This window comes from Seriola dumerili, unplaced genomic scaffold (assembly GCF_002260705.1).
Source record: "Seriola dumerili isolate Sdu_G_001 unplaced genomic scaffold, Sdu_1.0 BDQW01000025.1, whole genome shotgun sequence".
Classification (NCBI taxonomy): domain Eukaryota; kingdom Metazoa; phylum Chordata; class Actinopteri; order Carangiformes; family Carangidae; genus Seriola; species Seriola dumerili.
Genome location: NW_019174280.1, coordinates 17,897,288 through 17,921,485, shown reverse-complemented (window position 1 = coordinate 17,921,485; position 24,198 = coordinate 17,897,288). Strand labels below are relative to the sequence as shown.

Below are 24,198 nucleotides of genomic sequence, written 5' to 3'. Positions count from 1 at the left end.
AGATCGCAGGCCAGATTTGGAGGCAGGAAGTGGCACTGACTCAGAGGTATGACAACACATACACGAATTGTGCTGCAACTCCACGTGATATGATACTGTAATTCCACTTCAACATTACTTTAAACTTTTGCTTTCACTCAGTTGTTCCAGAATATTTCCTTAATGGACAACTGAAACAGAGCTGCTACTCACTGCTGGAAACATCTAAAACAAATTGGGACCATGATAAGAACAATGTTACTTCTTTTAATTTCCTAAATTTGACATTTTCAATGATATGTAAGGTTTCCAACATTTCACCACAAAATGGTAAACTCCATTCATTTCTTGTACAATAGTTACCAAAACAGAGTATTAAGCAGATTAGCTCAAAATTGATATTTAAAAAAACTACATATTTTTGTCATCTAATCTAGGCACACCAAGTAGGCAAGGATAAGATTATCCTGCTGACTGTTGTATTAAAGGCAGTGCAGGTGGGTCGCTTCTTTTCATTAAAGCCTTGTCTTTAGTGTCCATCAAGCCCTGCCTCAGAAACGACAGGCTTTGTCCTGTAGGTGTCTGGCCATAAATACCAAAATTGTTTTGATATAATAGGTGACATAGGTCAATCCATTAGTAGATTTTAAGGGTTAACCTGAAACTGTAAACCCATTACACCGGTGGATAATCACTGCTGAACGTCTTTCCTAACCACATCTGATTGTGTTATCAGGTTGGGTAAATCCTGTGAAAATCAGACTGATAATCTTTTGGTCTCCAGCGACCCGACCCACCTTGACGTTAGGATTACTGTGATTTTGAGCTCACTCACTGGAATTTCAAGTGCAATTTAACATGTGTTGATTTACAATTTGTAGCAGCTACATTTAACTTTTTTCTGCACGTTGATCCAAACGCAACCATGTGTATCACTTTGGTTCAACCACCTCACTATCATTGTGGCGCATTTCTGTGTGTCTATGTGTATCTGAGTATTGACATGTGTCAAGTTGAGTTTACCAGAGCAACTGACCTCTATCCGTGCACTGATATTGATCCACTCTCTCTTTATCTCTCTCCCACACACACTCTCACTCACTCACTCACTCACACTGTGTTTTCGTGCAGTCATACCGTTGGGGATAGCGTTGAGCGTTGCCATGGTTCCGTTGACAGCTTTGAGCAGGTCTTTGGTTTTGTCTCTCGCTGCTTTAACTCTGCCCTTCAGCCCGGCCACGCTATCTGCATTCTCTAAACAAACACAAAAACACACACACACACACACACACACACACACACACACACACACAACGTAAATGATGGTGATGGTTTGATTTGAAGCTCGGGCTGCCTGTTAATAAAATCACTTCCCTCACTCTCCTAACAGGGAAATGTGACGGACAGTGAGGCATAGAGACACAGATGAAGAGTGATGCTGATGACTGATAAACTGGTTCGAGTGAATAAAACTCAATACTGGTTTGTACTGTGTATATGATCATTTCTATCGTTTCTATATGGACTGAAGCTCCTTGTATAACAATAAGTGGCCACCTATATCGTCACACTGTCTGTTGCATATACAATATACAGTACACTGGAATCTATTGCACACACACATACACTCATGGTTACCTTTGACATCATTTTGCAATTGTTTAGCTTGGTTCAGCAGTCTTTGGCTCTTCTGAAGGGCACCTTGAGCTGCATCCTTTATTGGGACCTCAGGACCTAAAGCCTACACATACACACACACAAACACACAGACACAGAAACACACACACACACACACACACACACAGACACACAGACACACACAGAGCAATGGTGAAATGTGTGACTTCAAATGTTTTCACCAAAAATGCTTCCAGAATAATTTAAATCCCAAACATAAATTAAAACTATGTTTTGTGACAGATAAAAAAGGTGCAGTAATCTGCATACAATCTTTATATAAGATCAAAGCTTGACTACTTTGCATTGCTAAATGATATTCTAAGAAAGGCATTCAGTAGACTATACTTCTCCTCACATTCATTCTCCACCCTCAACCCCTTCTTTCTTTGTTTCTACTCCTCCTTTCACTGTCTTTTTAGCTCTTTCTACTTCTGCCCTTTACCTCTTTCTTGCCAAAGGAAGAAAAGAAAAAAGACACAGGTGAAAAATGCAAACGAGGGGAATGAGTCACAAAAAGGGTAAAACATTGGCAGAAAAAAGGACAAGTAAATTGGCACACAGAAAATAATTTAAAAAGAACTGAGAGGCAAATAAACTATTACAGAATAAAGTGGAAAAGAAAATCAAAGATGAGGAATGTAACCAAGACAAACGAGAGGAGAGTGAACAAAAAAAAGAAGTGTTAAACAAGGACAAGGAAAAAAAAGAAGGGAAGAAAAAGAATAAATTAAGAAATAAAAGGGGGAAAGAAGAAGGAAACAGGAGATTTCAGGTGTGTGTGTGTGTGTGTGGTCATGATAATGAAAGCAGGAGAGGGGAAAAATGAAAGAAGGAGAGAGGACAGAGAAGTGCTTTGATCTCTCAGCCATGACTAATGGAGAGCACAAGCTTACATTACTGTTACTGCATGCAAGACACACACAAACACACACACACACACACACACACACACACACACCTCGTACTGAGAGTACACGTTCTTAGTCTGGATAGCCAGAATGCTTGTACGTGATATTTACAGTATGAATGTGAGACGTGTATATCACATATAGCATAAGATGCGTGTACAACTACATCATAGAGAATGTATTTCTAAACAGGGAAAATGAGACCAATGGATCATAAGATTTTTCTGTCATAATGAATTGTTAATATAGAAAAAATAATGGGATGCTTTGTCAAACCGTGATGGAAGCAGCCATTTAAGAATAGAAGTGTTATTTTGAATTCCGTCGATAGGTGTGTGCATATGTTCGTGTCCTCTTACCAGTGCCAGAGCCTCATTTGCCCTCTGTTTGGCTGCCTTCGCCTCTTTCTCTGCTGCATCGACATTGGCTTTAATGTTACTGTAGGCCTTGAAGGCAGCTGTTGCGTTGAAGGAGAGATTTTTAGCTTCAGCCAAAATACTGTGAGGAGAGGGAGGACAAAAAAATAAATAAATAAAAAGAGAGAAATGGAGGTCAATTTGTTATTTTCCCTTTGATATGTTATTCACATATTTTTTGAAGTAATGCTAACTCAGATTCAGGACACTCCTGTGACAGCAACATTCACAATCATTACCTCATACTGAACTCAGTCATTGCTATGCTGGTTTGTACTTCCGAGATTTATTCTGTTTTGCTTCTCGAGAGGCAATTACAATTATTTTTATAGTTTAATTCTTGTATTTAATTTGATTTTTTTAGTCTCAATCAATCAAACTTTCAGTCTATAAAATGTGATCACACTCTACAAGAGCTCCAAGTGGGTTTTTTTTTCTTGATGAATGGTCCAATTAATTTAGTGCATCGACATGAAAGAAAAGAAAAAAAGGCAAATCAAAAATATGATCAACTGATTATAATGGATTAATTACCCGTAAAAAAAAACATCTACTAGTTTCAGCCCGATCTAGGCCTCATGTATTTACCTATGTGTGAATATATACAAATGTTGGTAATGTGTTTATCTTTACCCATCCAAAATAGCACCAGAGTCATTCAGCTGCTTGGCGTGTTCCTCTGCGTCGTGCACGTGATTAGCCAAGCTGTGACTTAAACCAGAGGTGAGGTGACCGACTTTATCACCCAGCTGCTCATGAAGAGGACCCAGCTCTCTCTGCATCTCCTCCAAGTCCTACAGGCAAAAAAAACAAAAAACAGAGGCTCTGCTCACTTTGCTTGGGTGCTGTGGAGTGGAGACTGAAAAAAGTACTAACCACTTTTTGTGTTAGCATTAATGGTAATATCCTTAGTTATTTTATGCATTTCACACCAATAAAATTACTTTGAGTTGAACAAAGAAGAAAGCAAAGAGACAAAATCAAAACAGAGAGTCCTCCTCTACTCCTGTCTCCTGATGCCAAAATACACAAAACTGACCTCAGACAGAAGAGTGGAGCGGTTTTAAGAGTTACAGGGGTTCTCGAGGGTTCTACTTGGGTGCCTTTAATACCTCTATCTCTTTGTTGATGTTGTCAGAAAGCTGGTTTGCTTCATCCAACAGACGTTCTCCTTCTCCAAGGACCTCCTGTGCCTCCTGTTTCACTGCACTGACTGCAGAACGCTTCCTCTGCAAGGAAACAAATCAGGATCAGCAACTGCGACTAATGATTATTTTAACCACTGATTAATCTGTTGATTATTTTCTCAAATAATCAATTCATCGTTTGGTCTGTTAAATGTCACATAATAAGACATAAGACAAAGAAAAGCAGAAAGTTGTCACAATTGAGACGCTGGAACAAGGTAACATTTGGTCATTTTTGCTTGATTATTATTTTTCTGCAGATCGACTAACTGATTAATCAACCATTTATTTCAGCTCTCATTAATAAACAACCGCAGTGAGTGCATTTGTGATAGTGAAATAACATTTCTGGGATGTTGTGTCAGATTTTACATACAAGATTTCACGGACAAAGCGTCTTCTCTACTGTTTTACAAACTGAAAGGATTTGTTGGTGTTGGTGTGCTGCTTTCATGATGTGTTAAATGCATAACGCATACAATGGATACCTGGATGTGAATCATGTAGTGTGTAGGAGAGTTTTTGATCGGTTCAGTGAGGTCAAATCAAAAATGAATCATAGGATCCTATAATAATGAGCAATTATTCAGGGAGTATTATTATCTGTCCACACTAGTTCTAAAAGCCTCTTTATTGTAAAACTGATTTCCAGTTATTAACACTAATAAACGCAGTTAGAGGACACTAGAGACGTACAATTAGTGATTTGATTAAATAACATGTGAATTCAGTGTAATTCCTCTGTGTAGTGAGTGTATTCCACTTTACTGCATAAAGCGTTTCTTTATTGGGCAAAAAAACGCAGGGTCAGGGAGAAACAAAGAAAGACATTAAGAAAAAGAAAGATAGAGAATGTACTGTGTGTGGGTGTGTGTGTGTGTGTGTGTGTGTGTGTGTTCACTGCAGGATGCTTCCTCTAGGACATGTATAATAATCTTCCTGATAAATGCTTGTTTTGTTCTGTTAGGAATCTGTGCTGCCTCTGAGCTTACCTTGATGATGAATCACATGCAAAAGGCTTAAAAAGAAAATAATAAGTAGTGTCTGAGAAGCCAAATGTTAACTGTTTGGTGAGATCAAGTTGTTTTTTAAGGATTTTTTTTTAGTTTTCAGAGATCGAAACAAAAACTTTTCATAATCTGCAAAGCGAAATGGCCTCAATATCCCCAAAACAGCTGCACACTACAGTTAGCATTTGGCATCATGGCTCTTGACCTGTCATGGCTCTCCATAGCAAAAAGGTAACACATGCTTCTCTGTTTGCACTTTAAAAAAAAAACAAAAAAAAATGTGCACATGAATGGCTCAGAGAAGTTCATGTGGCTATTTCCATGTACAGGGTTTGGCTTTACAGTTGTCGTGTTCTGTTTTGAACCCGCCTCCCAAGAGGAAAGGGGCTCAATCAATCAATCAGCTTGGTTTGCTACACAGAGACAATCACATTTTTCTGTGTAGATAGTACAGGACAGAGTGAGACTGGGAGAGACAGAAACATCATGGCCTACATGTAGATGCTCATTTTGGAGGTGGGAATGATGAAATACTACAGTATGTGTGAGCAGAAAGATCACGCCGATGTGAAGGATGCATTACATGCATAAAGTGATTAAGGTAGGGTACGTCACATGTGAGTGTAGCAGCATGACTTAAATTGTTTGCTTCAACTAGCTCATAGGCTATGCTTGATTACTTATTACTGCTTGTGGCCTTTTGTTCAAAACACGTTAATTTCCTTTTTAGTTTCACCTCCAAAACTCAGGTGCCGGGCGTAGGTGTAGGTGTAGATCAGAGGAACATAACCGTATTGACAATCAGTGTCCTGGTCTGGTTTTTGTTCTTGTGAATATTTTTACCTACAGAAATTCAATATTTTTGGGACATGGGTGGAAAAGTACTTTTAGATTCCATGTCTGAATAAGAGAGTAAAATAAAACATAACAGCTAATCCTTTGCTTGTCACAGTAAAAATCTAACATGTTAGTAAATCACTTGAATAGTCTTTAATTGCACTATGAGTGTCTGAGAAAACAGTGACCGTGAGTGTAGAAATAAAGCACATCCTGACAGTGTTTGTGTACGTAAAACTTGTGCCGACATGTAAGCCGCGTCTTACCTCCAGGGCTGTGAGGTTAGCTTGGTTTTGTTCAGCCAGTGAGCCGGCCTGCCTCGTCTTTCCCTGGGCAGAGCGGAGTAGATCCTCGGCCTCCTGGAGCTTCCCCTCATGGTCCGACAGCTTCCTTTTTATCTTGGGAGGCAGATGGGGAAGCATTAAGTTAATGTCATTAATTTAGGAACACCGAAGACAAAAGAGTAAAGATTAGAACCTATAATTACCTCTGCTTTCAGGTCTTCTGTGGCCTGATGGGGGTCGCCAAACAATCTCTTGACTTTTTGATATAACTCCTCTGCAAGTCTGGAAGAAGAAGAAAGGGGGAGAAACTAGATTATTTACATTTCGGTCATTTAACACTATTCATGGCTGAACAGTGGAATAAGTTAGTATATATGAATGCAACATTTCACAGAGGACAGAAGAGGAGAGCAGAGTTATTGTGATGTGCGACAGAGCCTCTGCTAGTGCAAAGACAATAATCACTCCATATGAGTGAATGTTGAAATGCAAGAATGAAATTGCTGACTTTCTTCTATTGACCCCTCAGGCTGAGTTAGATTAAACTGTAGCAGTGAAAAACATTTTCAAATAACGCCAAACTAATGCGTGCGTGTTTGCATGTGATTGGATGAGCAGGTGAAGCAATATGTGCGAATATACACTGCAGCAGAGCATGATGTACTAATAACAGCAACAGAAGAAGAAAAAAAAAAAAACTGGCAGAGAAGGACGACTAAAATCTAACATGAGATTTATCAGTGTGTGCGTCTAATGAAGAAGAATAAAGTATTTAGAGCTCGAGCTTGACAAAAAGGAGCTGAAAACAGTCATCAGGCTTTGTTAAACGATAATTCATACCGTTCTCAGCAGCTACAGTCCCGTCAGCTAATTAACATGAATGGATTATGCTGTATGTAAACATAGATCATTTACATGGGTGATAACTCTGACCTCATCGCCCCAAAAGAAAACACTAAGCTACGTACAGGTGGGAGTGATGATAATAAGAGAAGGTAGACTAACATCCTACAGGTGGATGTTTGGGTAGTCTAAATAAACAACAGCAGATGCAATGCAGCCCCCCCCCCCCACACACACACCCACACCTTTCTTCAGTCTGAATTGGATGGGTTAGGGGTTATCATGTCTCACCCCACGCTTTCCACCCTGCCTGAATGTGGCTGTTCAAAACAACTTATGAATACTTTGGCCTCTCCATGTTGTACAGACTAGATCTTTGAAAACATAAGCTAGACCTCAAGTGCGCCGCTGTTATGAAAATGGTGGGATAGACATATGTTGCAGTGAAGAGTGTGCCATGTGAATGAAGCGGCAGACTCGAGTTGATTGCCTGAGCGAGCTCGCGAGCTTCCCCTTCATTTGATCCACCCGTCAAGATTTGCAGTGCAGCATTTAGTTCATTGCAAATTTCCTCATTATGCTGTGCTTTGACATCAATTTTTGGAAAGCCTTCTCACTTTGGAAGTATTTAAAACAGTTTAATAATCATGTTTACCATAGTGTCCCTTAATGAGTCTTGTTTTTCACCTTCAGCATTAATTAAGACAACAAGGATCTAGTGTCCTCCAGTTGACATCACTCAGAGGAGAAATTCACACAGTTCTGGGGAAATATGCAAGGTAATAATTGGATTTGATGAAACTTTAATGAACCCTGTGGGGAATAACAAGAAGAAAACAGAATATAGCTAAGTAAAAAACTAATGGGAGGGGTGTCTAAGCATTACCCAGCAGACTATTACAACTTTACAGTACATAGAAATACAGTAAATGAATGAAAAGTCACATTTGCAGCACGTGAGCAAAGTTTTAACTACTGAAATTAAATTAAATCAGGAAATTTATGAAACATTTAACTGTGCCAGTTTTGTTCGTTTTGCTGAAGCATCCCTTCAACATTTGTAGATGCCTGTGTTTTTCTCTGCAGCTCTGGATGAAATCTCCCCTCAGGGTTCAGTCAAATAATCAACCTCAGACTGTCAGACTGTCATCCAGCGGCAGCCGCAATTTCTCTTTGTCTCTTTATCTCATACTCGCTCTCGCTACAACTCTCTGACCGCCTGTCAGCTGTTCTCCTCTTCCTCTGCGACTTTCCTTCTCGCTACGCGTTCTTTGTATCTTTATGTCTCTCTGTTTTTGCCCCTTTGGTGAAACTTTTAATCAACTCATCGACCTTGTCAACACTTACTGCTGAGAGAGACAGAGAGACAGAGGCGGAGAAAGGAAGGATGAAGAGAGCAGATTACTAATTTCATCGAATGCCTTGAGAGAGACAAAGAAAGTGAGAGCAAACAAAGTGAGAAACACTCTGTTAAAACATCAGCAGAAAGTCATGGCTTCAGGATATGTAGCAATCAGATGTCTGCGCGTTGGAGGGTGTTTACTCCTGATGTCTCCTCCGTCAACAAAACGAAAGAATGAAAAACGAAAGGAATTAAGGAAAGAAAGAAACAAAGGAGTCGGTGAATTTGCGTGATTTAACCAAGCGGCAACCTCTGGGGCTACAAAATGACCACCTGAGGCTGGCTCCAAAAGTAAGTCAATCCTCACAGACGATGTTAAAATGCCAAAGTTTACAGCAAAAATAAACAGGTTTACAGCCTGGTACAAAAAAACTGTTTTGGTTTTTATACCTAATTTCCCCCTTCATGACAACTTTACCAGGGATGACTTTTTATATACCTCACTCATTAAAATTTTTTTAAGGGTTACAGTTATGCATAATTCAGGGCATGCCACTTTGAGTAATATGTCAACCAGCAATGATTGGTTTGCCAGAGCTGGAGGGTGGGGTGGGGGGGTAGGGTGGGGGTGGGGGGGCAACCACAGTGGCGGTGACAGAGCAAGCTAACAGCAGCTCGCAGCCTTTGGAGTAAAAATCTAGGAAAAGCATCCAAGAAAAGTTTCTGATACTCCAGAATTTTTTTCTAAAAAACCCCTCTGTGTTCAGAGGAAGGAATACAGTCTAACAAAGAAAGCAGCTGATGAAGGTGAGGACAAACACTGATGACCACTGGTGTGGCTTTCCCTCATTGGCGAGCGCTGAAAGAAGAGAAGGGACTGAGGGCAGACATGGATGGCACCTCACTGCTCTTGGACAGGTTGGTATTTGTAAAATATTTGGAGTGGGCTATGTAGCTGTTGCATTTACTCAACCTGCATAATGGATTATTGTCTTTAAACCGTGGACATTTCTGTGTAATTACCCTGACTGCCAGAAGGGGGAGACAAAAGTTCCACCCTGTCAGTTTAAACTTGTCAACATGTAAAAATGTTGCATGCTCAAAATACAGACATTTTTTACAGTTGTTTGTGTGTGCTTGTGTGTGTGTGTGTGTGTGTGTGTGTGTGTGTGTGTGTGTGTGTGTGTGAGAGAGAGAGAGAGAGAGAGAGAGAGAGAAAGAGTGTACGTGTGTTCATGTGTGTCCATACTCCATCTCCTCATCAGCGATGCTCTTCTTTCCTCCCAGCTGTCGTTTCCTCATCTCAGCCAGCATGGCCTGGATCTCCTCCTTCATCTCCTGCAGGCTTTTGTCTGGAGCTCCATCTCTCCGCGAGAGAGTCTGGTTCAACTCAGCAGCCTTTGACTGGAGGTCTGGACACACAAGACGCACAGAGAGACTACTGTGAGGATACTACAGGTGGACAGATAATATCATTCGTATCCATCAACTGTGAAGCCTATGGACAAGTGTAGGTATAAATGCCTTCAACTGTCTTTGCTCTAATTTTGCTTTCAGTTTAGTTGCCCTGTTAGCTGCTAATTTGCTGCATTAATTGACTTTTTGGCCACTCGGGTCAGAGGTGAGAAAATTCAAAACAAGCTGAGAGACGCATATTATTGGCTTCTAAAGTTGTTATGGTTTACATGTTAGCCAACAGTTCCAATAGTCAAATACTCACTCTCTGTTTCAGCTCTGCTTTGTTTTTAACCATGTACCATTTAAAAGTGTGCAGAAAGTGAAGGGGACTGAACACTTTCTGAAGCCACTGTGTGTGTGTGTCTCGTCTCGGTTCCATGGCTCAAACAGAAAGAAACACAAAATCACACCGTTTGATCTTCACTCACGCAGAGTCAGACGCACACACAAACACACACACGATCTGATTCAACACCATTCAAAGCCAGTGATTTTGGCAGACTTCATGTTTGCCCTGCTTTTATCAAATTAAAGGCAGTGAAATCTCAAACCAATCAATGATGAAACTACACTTAAACACTCCAAGGCTCATTTGAGTAATACTCCGACTGCTGGAACTTAATGAGGAGGTAGTGTGTGTGTGTGTGTGTGTGTGTGTGTGTATGTGTGCATGAGCAAAACAGAGGAGGAGAAAGTGTTTGTTGTGCATTTCCATGAAGTACATTTGTACGCAACAAACTGTGTGTGTGTTATGTGTCTTCAGTGACGGTGTGTTCCTCTCATTTGAAATGTAAACGTGATATGATTAAAGCAAGTTGAAACTTACATAGTGTGTGTGTTTGTTTGTAGGTGTGTGGGTGGGCCAGTGTGTATGTGTGTGTGTGTGGTTGTGGCTATGCAGCATTTCCACTAATTTGAAATGTAAACATGATGTGACTAGAGCCAAGAAAGAACTGAAGCCATCATGCTAATGAACAGCTGTACGGGGTGTGTGCGTGTGTGCACACGCTGCATTTGTATGTGTGCATGTGTGTGTGTCTATGAATCTGTAAGACTTTGTAAGAGTGTGTGTGTGTGTGTGTGTGTGTGTGTGTCACAGCCATATAATTACATAGTGGGATTTAAAAGCCAATTAAACACTTAAAACGTGGATGGAATCATATTATGGTATGTAGTAAACAGGGGCACACACACTGAGGAAAGTGCGTACAGTATTTTCTTGCCTCATTATGTGTGTGTGTGTGTCTATCGGTGTGTGTGCACATTGTGTATGAATGTGTGCACATCTGCACCAATGTTTGTGTATGTGGTGTGTATATGTGTGTGTGCGTGATATCCACTAATTAAGTCTCTAATTGCTACTCTCAATCATCCAGTGAGCCATGACACACTCTCTCGCTCTCTCTCTCTCTCTCTCTCTCACACACACACACACACACACACACACACACACACACACACACACACACACACACACACACACAAACACACACACCAATAATCGCACTGTGATTAGGCAGACGGCCAGAGAGCTAGGAGCAACAACAAGAAGAGGACAGTTTCATCACAGCCAGTCACAACGTGTTGGTTTGGTAACTTTCTTTTCATCCCAGAAGTCATAAAAAATTCATAATGGTAATCAAAATAACTAATTATTTGAACTGCACAGTTTTGCATTGAGCGCATTTGTTTTTTTTCAACATCAGTGTGGAGGAGCGAGAGTTACTTAAAAGTACATTCATAAATGATGAGTCCAATCACTGGATGAAATGGTGGATACAGAGAAATAAAACTCAGCAGAGAGAGAAGGAGACGAGAACGTCGAGTGAACTGAAAACCTAGACGAACAGTCGGTTAAACAATCTCCACTTGTTAAAGAGTTTTCTGAAGTAGTATATGGTCTTCATCAGCAGACAAAGGTTGCTCAGTTGTCATTGAACTGTAAATGTTCAAACTTTGGTGAGCTCAACTACTATTGCAACTTTTCAGGCAAAAATGGATGTGAAGTCCTAAAAGGACTCGGTAGGATGGAAAGTTTGAACATCCACAGTCTCATGACAACTGAGCAAATGTCATCTACAAATGAAAGCTCCAGAACAAGGTGAGTAAGTGGATCTTGAGCAACAGCAGCAAATAAAGAGGAGCTTGACCAACCTCAGCACAAATGGTCAGGGTGACTTGAAAGGTGACACTCCTCCAAGACTGTGAAAGGAGGCGTGAGCAAAAGAACTGCACAAGTCTTGTCCACTAACAACATATTAGTTCCCCCATGGAGGGACCCTGATGGCCTGGAAACACTGAACAAAGCACTGAAACCCCCTTTAGACATCAGTGACACCCTTTTCAGTGGAGCGTATGTAAGGGCTGCGGCTGAGAAAAACACATCACAAGCGGGTCACACAGCCGCTGGGGAGGAGACTCTCCAGCTGCACTGGCAAAGAGGATACTGAAGCTGAAGTGAACAACTACCTGCTAGTTATACGTGCAGAGAAAGAGCGAGATAAGCCCTCTGTATGAAGCCACCACTGACAGAGTGAACCGTCTGGGCGTACCACAAAGTTGTGACTCAGAGAATGCTTTACACCAGTGGGAACCAAGTATCCTGCTGTAGGACAGCATTAAAAGCTGGAGCAACAGTTAGACATCTAATATATATAGTTGGTAGCAAAACAAAAAGACAGAAGCATAAAGAACTGTAACACAGTGTAAATGGAAACGAGTTAACACTGCAAAAAGGCTTTGTAAGTGAGTAAGTACTAGTAACTGCAGAGAAATAGAAAAACAGACCACAAACAAACCATCTCAACTACTATGGTCATTTTTTTTATATTTACAATGGATGAAATCATTATATGAATATGAGAGTTGCTTCTAGTGATGAACCCACAGAGAGGTATCACCTGACTCTGCAGTTCCCCTCAGCTCCACAGAGCGTTTCAGCGTCTTTCAGACCATTACTTATATTTTCTGGCCCGCAACTTTACTGCTTCGAGTCATCACTCTCATCAGTGTTCTTTTGTCACCACACACCGCACTACCTGCCCAGCAGGCAGGCAGGCAGGCAGACAGATATTAGTGAACGCAGTTGAACATTTAGCAATTCAAAAGTCATATATTTTTCCCTTTGGTAGAAACTAAAACAGAGCAAAAAGGATACACATGCAGACACACGACACCACATGAATGACAATGTGAGACTGTGTCTGCTGGATGTGTAAATACGTGTCTTTTGGCCATTTCAGGTGATAATATTAAAGTTGAGATTAATGTTTGTTTCTGATTCACCCAAGTGGCTCAAAAAGTGATTCAGTGCAGGTTTAAAGAAACATTTCATCATTATTATTGTGCATGCTTTGTCAATGATAATGTAAACTCCACTTATGGAACAAAAATAACTCATGTACACGCAATACTTCAAAATAAATATGATTTTCTTACATTCAGTTTTTTTTTACTTTTCCTACCACCCTCCCATCCCTCCCTGTTTCCATACAACCCACCCTCCTAGGAAAGCAGGCACTGGCAACTTGCTAACCATTTGCACAACAGAGTGAAAACAAACTGAGCCATTGCACCCGATTATCTTGGTGGGTGAGTCTTTATCACCACGGTTAAGTGATGCTGCAGCCTGCTGGATCTGTCTTTATTGTTCAGGCAACACTTTGCCCAAGCAGCTGGCACCGAGTGCTGGCACCTGGCCCATGAGCCATTGTGTTTGAGCTAAGTTTCCATTAGTGAGCTAACAAGGAGGGAAAAAGACGTTTTGGTTGTCTCACCTCCATGATGCCTCCGCTTCAAAAGGTAGGCCTGATAGAAATGATTAAATACAGTCTGCTGTACAACAATGTGTCTGCTTCTTGGGGATTTGGGGCAGAAACACTGAAGCTAGTCTCCATAATAATGATGACATCATTCTTATCATAGTATTTCTTTTGCATCCAATTCAACCAAGTCCTTCTGAAGATGCTAAATCTTAATTTAATTGCAGTTTTTTTAATATGTTCTGTCAGTATAATTCATTTCATTAGCCTCTTTACTCACCTCCTCATATTCTTATACATCATATTGTCCTCTAACTTAATAACCCACATTTCCCACAGGGATCCCTTACATTTAATATAATATAATATTACGCAATGTACTCTAATGACGGGTGAAACGAGAGCGAGAGTAGACGGATAAATCCAGAAAACGCAGTTGGCAGGATATGGAGGCAGTTAAAGGAGGAGAGGTGGTGCTCGTTTCTGCTACCTTTAGCTCCCAGCAGTGTATCCCTGATGAACTGTTCCAGGTCCTCAGCTCGTTTATGAATCCTGTCAGCATCATCTTCAACCTGCTCTCCATCAGCAGACACCTTAGTGGACTACACACACACACACACACACACACACACACACACACACACACAAGCCATAAAATACTAAACAATGTTGAATAAGTGAACATATTGACTCTATTGAAAGAAGGAAAAGGATGCAGGGCTGAGTTCTTAGATGTAAACGAATGACAGACGATGACGGCAATACATTCATGCAATCAATATTATTGTGTGTGTGTGTGTGTGCGTGTTCAACATACAGAAACAGAGATGTATGAATTATTGACAAGAAACACAACCCCACACACATTAACGCACACAAACACAGAGAACCAGAAATACGAGAAATGGATGAATTTTTGACAGACATGACAACACATCCAAGCTCACTCAATTTAACACACCTACACGGACGAAGAAAGAAAGAGCAGGTAATTATTGTTGTGAATTGACAAGAACAGAAGAACATGCTATATCATTTTAGCTGTTGTGTATGTGTGTGTGTGTGTGTGTGTTTGCGTGCGAGTCTCCGAGTGTGATGGGGTGTGGGTGATAGCATTGCTGTCAACAAATGTCAAAGCCCCAGTCCCTAAAAGGGTGATGCTTGACAGCGTGAATGTGTGTGTTATTTTTCTCCACTTGGCACTTTAGACCCCCTGCACTCAAGCAGTGTTTTTCTGTTTTGGTTAACTACTCTTAAGGCTCCTACAGACTGAGACCGAGATTTCAGCAGTCTTATAAGTTTATTGCAGGCCACACTGTGTGAGATGGATCTAACCAACTTAAGCTTGATGCATGTCGACTGTACAATAGTAACACCTACTACCTACTGAAGCGTAGGCTACGACTTACAAGAATAAAATGTCATCAGCATGCTATAGCGGTAACAGTCAGAATTTTGACGTAGGACCATCATTTTGAAGTCACGACCAAAGATATCTAAGACATCTTTCATGTGGGACTTCCCAGAATCACACAGTGTATACCCGCCATTAGAGACATAACTGGCTCTAAAGACTGTAAAGTAAAAACCTACATTTTCTTTTTATAGATTCTTGCATTCTGTACGAGGGCAAAGATATAAAATCCAGATTCTGATCCAGAAGCTCTGTCTTGAAGAGGATCCCTGTGCCAAAATCCAGTTCTTTCATCATTTCAATTGTGCTAATTACATGTTGTGTATTCCTAAAAATTAATTTGTACTTGATGAAATTACCACCACTAGCAGGATAATCGTGGTATGGTGCCCACGGGCCCCAATGACATAATGTGTTTGCGATTTTTCACTCTGAAGACCACACACAGTCCATTAACACTGTCTACCCTGGTTTTTATTCTAGCTGCTCAGCTGGTTGACTAATGTGTGTCACAGATTTTTCTTCACTTCATCATCATGTTGGAAAGAGATTGAATTGGTGTCTGTGATACATTTAAATCAATTAACATACTGAAGAAGTGGTTAACAGTTTTTTGAGCTGCCACTATTGTGCTTCACAGCTTCTTGTAGAAGTGACTAGACTTGTGTCTTTGCTGTTCTTTGTACACAAGTGCCGCCTTAAACTATGATCTTGCTCCGTGCCGCAGTCGACATTTCCTCCGTCTTGTTACGTGACCAAACAGACAGAGAAAGAAGGTCAAGGAAGGATAACACAAGAAAGGAAGGAAGACAGTGACAGAGACTAGAGTCAAGCCAAAGGAAAAACTAAAGTTTTTGTACCCTGCTGTGTAGTTGGTCCATCTCAACAATTAGTGATCCTAGGTTGGAGTCAGCCAGTTGCAGTAATCTCTCCGGAGCCTTCTGAGGCGACAGCATGTGCTGCAGGAGAGAGACAGAGAGATGAAGGAATTACAGGGAGAAATGTCTGACACATTTTGGCCCAGGGCTAGGCTTTTGAACTGCCTGGCTCTACAGCTGGCTCTACAGCAGAAAAGAAGAGGATGAGCAAGCGAGGGCAGGAGGCAAGTAGCAAAGAACAGAAAACTTATCTGATAAATCTCTATATATTGTGATTATGTCACAGTTAACATGGTAATAACATAGTTTAAATGGAACAAAGAACCTATGAAATTATAATATATCCGCAGTTTATAACTTCTTTAGATTACATAACACCTTTAACATGTTGTCCATATCTGGCTTTTCCTACTGTCTACTTTTTTTTTTATTTTTTTTTTATTTTTTTACAGTATTTGAAAAGTAATTTTCACAAGGAAGGAAGAACCGTAAATGTATCCGAGTACATCCAAAGAATTTCAAACAATTGATCATTTGCTCAAGCCCTCCCCAAACAGTGTTTGTTTGAAAAAATAAACAAGTATGTAAGCAAACCAAATGGATCCAAACAGAGTTAACATCACTTTGCATTAGGACATAAGTTAGAAATTAAATGACAATACCCTCAATTATCAAACCAGTCACACACAGACTCTTTACCTTGAGTTCTTCTGTCATGTTCTCGAAGCGGTACAACATCTGATAAGGTGGTGGGAGGGGTGTGGTCAGAGTGACGTCAGTGATGATGCGATACAGGCGGTCCATATCACTGATCAACAGACCCGAGCACTCGTCATCACAGGCTAGAGAAACAAACAAAAACACACAGACATCAGACAGTTTGTAATGAGGCCAGCTAAATCTATTTGAGAGGTTGTATGCGTTTGTGTGTGTGTGTGTGTGTGTGAGAGAGAGAGACAGTTTGAGTTTTGACTTGGCAGAGAGATATGAGAGGAGGAAAAGGAAGTACACACGTATTTTATATATTTAACATGTATTTTAACAACCAGATCTGTGTTTATAAGCTTTGTTTGCAAGTCTGTAAACAAATCAGTGTGTGATCATGGTGACTGCTTGTGTTTTCATGTTTAAGTGACTCTCTGGCATCAGAAAAACAAGGCTCCCGATGCATGAAATTCAGCACAGAGAGGCAAAATCACCTATTATGAGCATGCACTGCAGGCTAAATAACACACACACTAACACACACTCACTTGGGAATTCACTGAGACACACGCATCCACATTTTGCTGTATCGCGTGTGTGTGAATTTCTTTTCCCTTCTATAACCCGAGGCTGATTTATTGCAGAAATTAAAATTTCTGACAAGGGAAATCAAAGATAAATTAAATTAAATAAAAACTTTCTATCCTATCAATATCAAGAACACACAAATACACCACTGCATTCAGGCAGTCGCATGCTTACAAGCAAACACACACATACTGTAAATGGACTGTACATTGTGTGTGGGAATAAATAGCTGCTTGTCAGAAGCCATTCAAGAATCCCAGTGATGATTTGTAAACACGTACAGCCAGTTTGCCCCGTGTTGGATTTGGATAATAACCCACATTAGTGTAAAAAGTGGAGCACTATGTAGCTATTTAGACAATTTTAATTATATTTCAGAATATACCAATATATACTATACAAATATACACTAATATATACAATATTATACTACAATATAAATTTTAAGATCTTAGCTTTAGACAACATAAAAAAGGATAGTTGACCAACAAAGCAACTTTACTTTCAAGGCAAACTATGGCTGAGCAATCTACTTGGCAAAAATTAAATAGCTTTAAAATGGATTTACAGTTGAACATACAACTATTTATCATCATCAGTTTCATTGGAGGAAGTGACACCACGCGCTGTAAGTCTGTATGTCATAGAAGTTTACAGTCCAGACGAAAAGACAAGAATGGTTAAATAACTGACATTTTGATTTAATTTTCATGAATGTGCGTTTTGAATTATAGGTGTTGAATCTCCACAGCCATATCAACTGCTAATAAACTAAAACTAAAATGACATGATGCACATCAGCACATGCACATCACAGTATGAACAATGTGTAGTTTATTACGATGTATCATCAGAACTGTGGAGGCTACAAGCTTGACAGTGGCCCGAATGAATTTGAAGGAATAGGTCTGGCTCGGCTCAGCACACACATGCTCCAAACTGCAAATCCACACATGCATGTCAACATACAAGTGCAATAAAACACACCCGTACTGTACCTGTGCTCCTCATCTTACAGCTGTTAGCTTTAATCTCTGTAGCTAAAAAATGGTTTTGGTGCCAAGCTGCAGGTCGCACTCATCCCTCTTACTTGGTATCAGCTGTTTGACACGACTGCTGCTGTACATGTTGTGTTTTCTATGTCCTTCAAGTCACTTTGTGTCACTCCAGCGTTTGTCCAGGTTGTGCTATGGAAACTGTCTTGCTTTATAATTGGAGTATTTAGAGTATGATTTTAGTTAAATCATATTTACACACAATGTTACACAACCTTTGCTGATTGGATATTAGATGTACAGCATCTTGGGTGGCTTAAAACCTGGGTTTTATATCTCATTGTGCAAATAGAATAGAATTATATCAGATATACAAACTCGACAAGCAGATTTTCAGTGTATTTTACTATAACCTGAGGCCACATTACTTTGATTCGCCTGGAAAATATTACTGAATTTTGAACATAACGTACCTCCTATATGGATGTGGGCGACATGTAATAATGCAACCCATGACACATCGACTGAAATTTAGCTGTATTCCAAGGCAAATGTTGATATGCAGTCAATGTGAGAGCTACCCACATTTCCTTCATTCAAGACTGCGACTCCCAAAGTGCTCGGTTGTGTCTAATGGGATGGCAGAAAGGGCAGAGCACAGGCAAAACGCGGAGTGCAATCACTCTTCAACAAGTGAACAGCAGTCTGATTGCTCCACTCTGTGTAAACCATCAGGACTTGTGATTATAGTCTGGACGTAGTGGCGACCCGTTTGGTGTCAGGGTGCACTGCAGCACTCGCACTGCCAATTTATGAACACACGCTTTGTGTCTGAACACATAAAGACCTGAGCAAGCAATTTCCTCTCTGACCTGACAGCAGCAATTTCACATCAGCCTCTGTCTTACAACCTTTTCTTCTATATTCTGACTCATGCACCTACACTTACCTCTAGACATGCTAATGGCACAGAATTGGCCCTGCCATTATGGTCATATTAAGTTTAAATTAGCTCCAAATGACATTGAAATTATTTTCTAAATTACTTCAATCTGACTTCTGCCACGATCCCCTGTCTCCCATGGCAACTGGAGAAAGTGGTTTGACTCATTTGCATTTCATTGCCAAAATAAAGTAAAAATCACAACATCAGGTGACAATGCTGCGTGGAGAACAGAAGAGAAAAAAATAGAGAAGAGAGGCGAGTTCATCAAGTGTGGCACCCAATGTTGGAATGCTGGGCCGCAGCTATAGTTCTGTTTATGTACACTAGTCAAAGAGGCCTTTATACTTATTTCTATTTCAGGTAATTTTCTATTTCAGTTAATGCTACTAAGATTCCAAATCTCCAAGAAAACCCGCAGCTTCCTAATGCCTCTAATGTTTTTTTTTTTTAAACTGTAAGCTTCGGATGAGAAGAAAGTGATAGAAAGAGAAATAAAAAGTGAGAAAAAGAAAGAGAAAGAAAAGGAGCATGAAGAATAATGATGTGCAAACACTGTGTGTTAGTCTTACAGATGATTCCAGCTGGTCCACACACATGCCTGTCCATGCACTGGTCACACGACCTCCCTGATGCCCCGACCCTGCAGCGGCATTGGCCCGTGACAGGGTCACATGGTCCGGGCAACGCCCCCCACAAGGAACACTTACACTCCTCGCAGTGGCTGCCTGGCATCCTTGGGTTACCGTGGTAACCAGTGGCACATCTGGACAAGGGGGGAAGGGGGCATAGCAAGAAGGGAAAAGTTAGCTACTAATGTTGCTTGCAAGAAAAATTCCTGTTGAAGCACCTAAACATCTGTATTGTCAATAATAATAGCCTTGTGCATTTGTTTCATCATCTGGCCTACATTCAAATATAATGATTTCTAAGCTCATGTTTGTTAAATAATTGTGGGAAGGTTGGGATTTTCTGTATGCCTGACCTCTCACAGTATTTGCCCTCATATCCCTCAGGACAGGCGGTGCAGCGGTAGTCATCAATTCCCTCCGTTACACAGGTAGGACTGAAACTAGACACAGGAAGAGATCTGTCAGAAATGATTTTTTTCAAGTAACAAAATACATCATAACCATCGGACATGTGATAAATATTTTAAGACTCTGACAATCTACATGTAAAAATGCTGAGAAAATACATATGTCATGTTGCAAATATGACAACATGACACATGATGGACACGTGATACTTTTAGTTCGTAGAGATCCACAACCAAAAAAAACAAAAAGACAAACAAACACAGAGAGTGTACTTGTTCTCTGGGCTGGTAAGGGGACACGCGCAGGGTTTGCAGTCGTCGGGAAAACCTCGGACCACTCCATAGAACCCTGGAGCGCAGCGTTCACATCGATCTCCCTCTGTGTTGTCTTGACAGTTCTACACACACAAACACACACACGTGAAATTCATGTTACCTCTATTAATTTTCTAACCTCTCCATGACTCCTAACTCCAATGTTTGGGCATTAAATTTCCCATCATTCTCCATCTTTGGTGAGTGCAGTTGGTTATAAAAAGATGAATTTGATTGTGTGAGCATAACGCAGGCAGCTCTAAGACAATGACAGTAAAAACCTCATGTGGCTTGTCCAGAAAGCTTTTCATCTTTAAAAAAAATAGGAAACTCATTTTCAAATTAAATTAATTAATTAAAATAATTAAGTTAAGCAACCCTTTTATCTGTTGTATTTCAATATTGCCACTGGCACATTTAAAACGAGCCACAAGATTTACCTGAGCAACAAAAAACAACAAAAAAACAAACTTTGAATGGTTTATGGGCACCTGGGCTTGTATATGCTCAGATCGTAGCATATTTAGTTCCTTTAATCAAAGAGAAGGAAAAGAAGAGATTTGTCTGTTAAGCTGCGTACAATCCCTTGTAAATGCCTAATTGTCTCGACTTGACAAAGAGTAATTGAAAAGACGACAGACAAGGTCACTCATCATCCCCTCCTTGATTACTGACTGAGGCTTGCTTTCTTTTTTTTGGGGGGGTGAGATAATTATCTTGGCATCATTAGTTAATTTACACCGACACCAGAGGAAGAGTTTAAAGAAATAGTGGCATACTTATTGTTAGCCACTGTCAGCTCACGTCACAATATTTGATAATAGTAGCAACTTTTGATGACGGGTGTGCTCAGCTGTGAGGTGGTAAATCCAGAGACTGGAAGTGAAATGTTTGACAACATGTTGGCAGAAAGGTCATTTCAGTTTGAATCTCTTTTTAAAGTCGGGAGCTGCTGGCACAAATAGATGAAAATGATCTCCACAGATGTCGAAATCATTTCATCAGACTTTTATTTTTCAGGGAAAAGTTGCTTTAGCAGTTGCTGTCTTTACATGCACACACACATGCAGACCATCATTGGGAAGAACCCAGTGTGATTGCAGCTTCCTCTGCAGTGCTGAGCATCTCTACTGAAGCAGTGGGGGAAATCATTAATCACTCTTTTTGCCACCCACAGTCTCTGAGCCATTCCAGGGCCAAACTTTTATCCAGTCTGGACTACTTCTGTTAGGAAATGTAGCTGTCCATACACAGTAATGATTTTTTTTTTTTTTTTGGGTCCAGTCCCACTCCTGCATGATGAGGTGCTGTGAGACCCCGCACAGCAGCGAACATCTAGCTGTTAGCTGACAGGTGTGGTCTCACACGCCAGAGAGTTTAATAAGCTCCCTTTCTCAAAACCAGGCCATCTGAAATACTCATTTACTTTGAAGCTACATTCACACACCTGTTGTTATGAGAATAGCCACGAGGTCACAATGACATATACAACCATACACATAACTAAACAACAGTAATATTTTCTTATCCAGAGATGTTTCTGTTTATTTTCAGCTTATTTTCAGCTGTGCTTATTATACAACTGAACACACACACACACACACACACACACACTCATACTTTCTGACAAATACTATGCGAAATATGTACACGCTGTATACACAAAAACACACAGGCAAATGCTCACTGATGCAGACTCAATTGACACACACCCACATACTGTGCACTCAGTCTCTCTCACACACACACACACACACACACACACACACACACACACACACACACACACACACACACACACACACACACACACAAACACAGTGTAAACTCACAATGTATTATATACTGTACACAAACACAAACATGCAGATCTCTCTGCTTCATATCCCCAGGGTCCTGTCTTATGTGTTCGCTTTGTTTGTTGAAAATGGGAACTTCAATCAGAGCAACAGGAAGTTGCCTCTTAACGAGGCAAGTCATTTCCATTAACTTCCTGTGTTCCTCGTTACCGCTAATTACCACAGAAACAAACTCGTTTAGCATTTTCAATTTAGCCCGCTCGGTTAGAAAATGCTAATGACACTGTTATGGAGAGCGAGATGGAAATGGACGAGGAAAAAATGGCTGGGAGGCAGAGAGAGACTGAAATCAAACACACGAGAAGAGGGAGGTGAGATGTAAAAAAAGAGAGAAACAAATTGGCAAAACTAGAGTAAATTAAAGAGAGGTGCGAAACAGAAAGAGGGTGGTGTAGAGGAAGGCTGGCGAAAAGAAAAATGAGAGAATTGAGGGTAAAAGAAAAAGAATGGCAGAAAGATGAAAGCACACAAAGGATGAGTAAATACATAATTGAGGACAAGAGGGAAGAGAATTAAAGGAATGAGAATGGGGCAGATAAAAAGGGAAAAAGAAAATTAGGAGAGTATGGAAGAGTGGAGGAAGAAGAAACGATGGAAGAAAGCAGAGGAAAAGAGAGTGGATTAAATAAAGAGATGAGGTAGAATTGCAGAAAAGGAGAAAAGACAACAATAAAAATAATTAGAAAGCAGTGAACATTGGAGGAGAGACAAAACGCTGGCATCCATACTGTAGTAAAGCTACAGTCTAGAGTGAGGGGACTCACAACTCATCACTGGGTTGATGCTAATTTGAGTCTATCATGCGGATGATTTTATGGTGCATGAAAGTTTAGTGCTTATGGTTAAAATCAATACTTTCAAATGGAAAAACATCCCATACAAAATGAGACCGTTTATTTGATTCGATGTTGGGCATCTGTTGAATGACTGCCCTCTCTAAATTACCAGTTAGGCTAGTGACAGCTCTATGGTAGTTATATTCCAAATTGAATAAATCAGAGTGAAGATTATGGCAAAACCTTTCATATAATTGCTGATCCTTCTTGTTTTCATGTTTATATGCCCGTCAATCAATAATCAGAAAGTCACACCCATGTCAGGACCAAACACCAAACCCAGCCCTCCACCTCAAGCAAGCTTTTGACAAAGATTGTAATAATGCTGCAGTTATTGATGGGAAAAGCACTTGTTGTACCTGCTATATATATATTATATACTAAGTCTTTCAAAAAAAAATAGTTAAACATCATATGGGCAAGCATTTGCAAAAAAAAAAAAAAAAAGAAGCATAATTTTTCCTAAAAGGCTCCACTGGGTGCCATTGTTTACAAGTGTTATACTGATTTATCTTAATTGTTACTGAGTGCAATAGTGGTCTAACCACATCAAAACACATAATGAAATGGATCCTCATCAGCAGTCCAAAATGAATCTCAGTTGATGGATTTTTCTGACAGTGTGAACTGTTTACTCGTGGCAGTACAATCATGGCAAAGCAGTCACATTCTCTCAGTCTGCCAGGGCTTTTACAGATCAAATCCGAGAGATGACTTTTGGACAGCATGCGACCAACTGCTCCCCGAGGCCAAAGTCTTCAGATTGCGATTCGCTACAGAACTGACCAGATTGTGAAAAAGGCTGGAAGTGCCTAACAGATAACAACTGGCATGTGGAGATTCATCTCAGTAGCCACCAGTTGGGTTTAGAGACGACATGCAGGCAGAATCTTTGGAAAAACACACACAATCATAACTAAT

The 24,198-nt window shown here is 40.3% G+C and overlaps 1 protein-coding gene across 1 annotated transcript in view; it reads right to left on the bottom strand.

The window, feature by feature from the left end:
- Positions 1-24,198, bottom strand: part of lama2 (laminin subunit alpha 2) — a 196,910-nt gene that overhangs the window by 31,407 nt on the left and 141,305 nt on the right. The window contains exons 33-46 of the mRNA XM_022765994.1: positions 20,541-20,665; positions 20,214-20,300; positions 19,801-19,994; positions 16,697-16,839; positions 15,980-16,078; positions 14,196-14,307; positions 9,736-9,898; positions 6,505-6,583; positions 6,284-6,415; positions 4,096-4,212; positions 3,617-3,777; positions 2,927-3,065; positions 1,618-1,720; positions 1,117-1,233 (exon numbers count right to left, since the gene is read on the bottom strand). Coding sequence (XP_022621715.1) covers positions 1,117-1,233; positions 1,618-1,720; positions 2,927-3,065; positions 3,617-3,777; positions 4,096-4,212; positions 6,284-6,415; positions 6,505-6,583; positions 9,736-9,898; positions 14,196-14,307; positions 15,980-16,078; positions 16,697-16,839; positions 19,801-19,994; positions 20,214-20,300; positions 20,541-20,665 — 1,771 coding nt within the window. The remainder of the gene's footprint in view (positions 1-1,116; positions 1,234-1,617; positions 1,721-2,926; positions 3,066-3,616; positions 3,778-4,095; positions 4,213-6,283; positions 6,416-6,504; positions 6,584-9,735; positions 9,899-14,195; positions 14,308-15,979; positions 16,079-16,696; positions 16,840-19,800; positions 19,995-20,213; positions 20,301-20,540; positions 20,666-24,198) is intronic.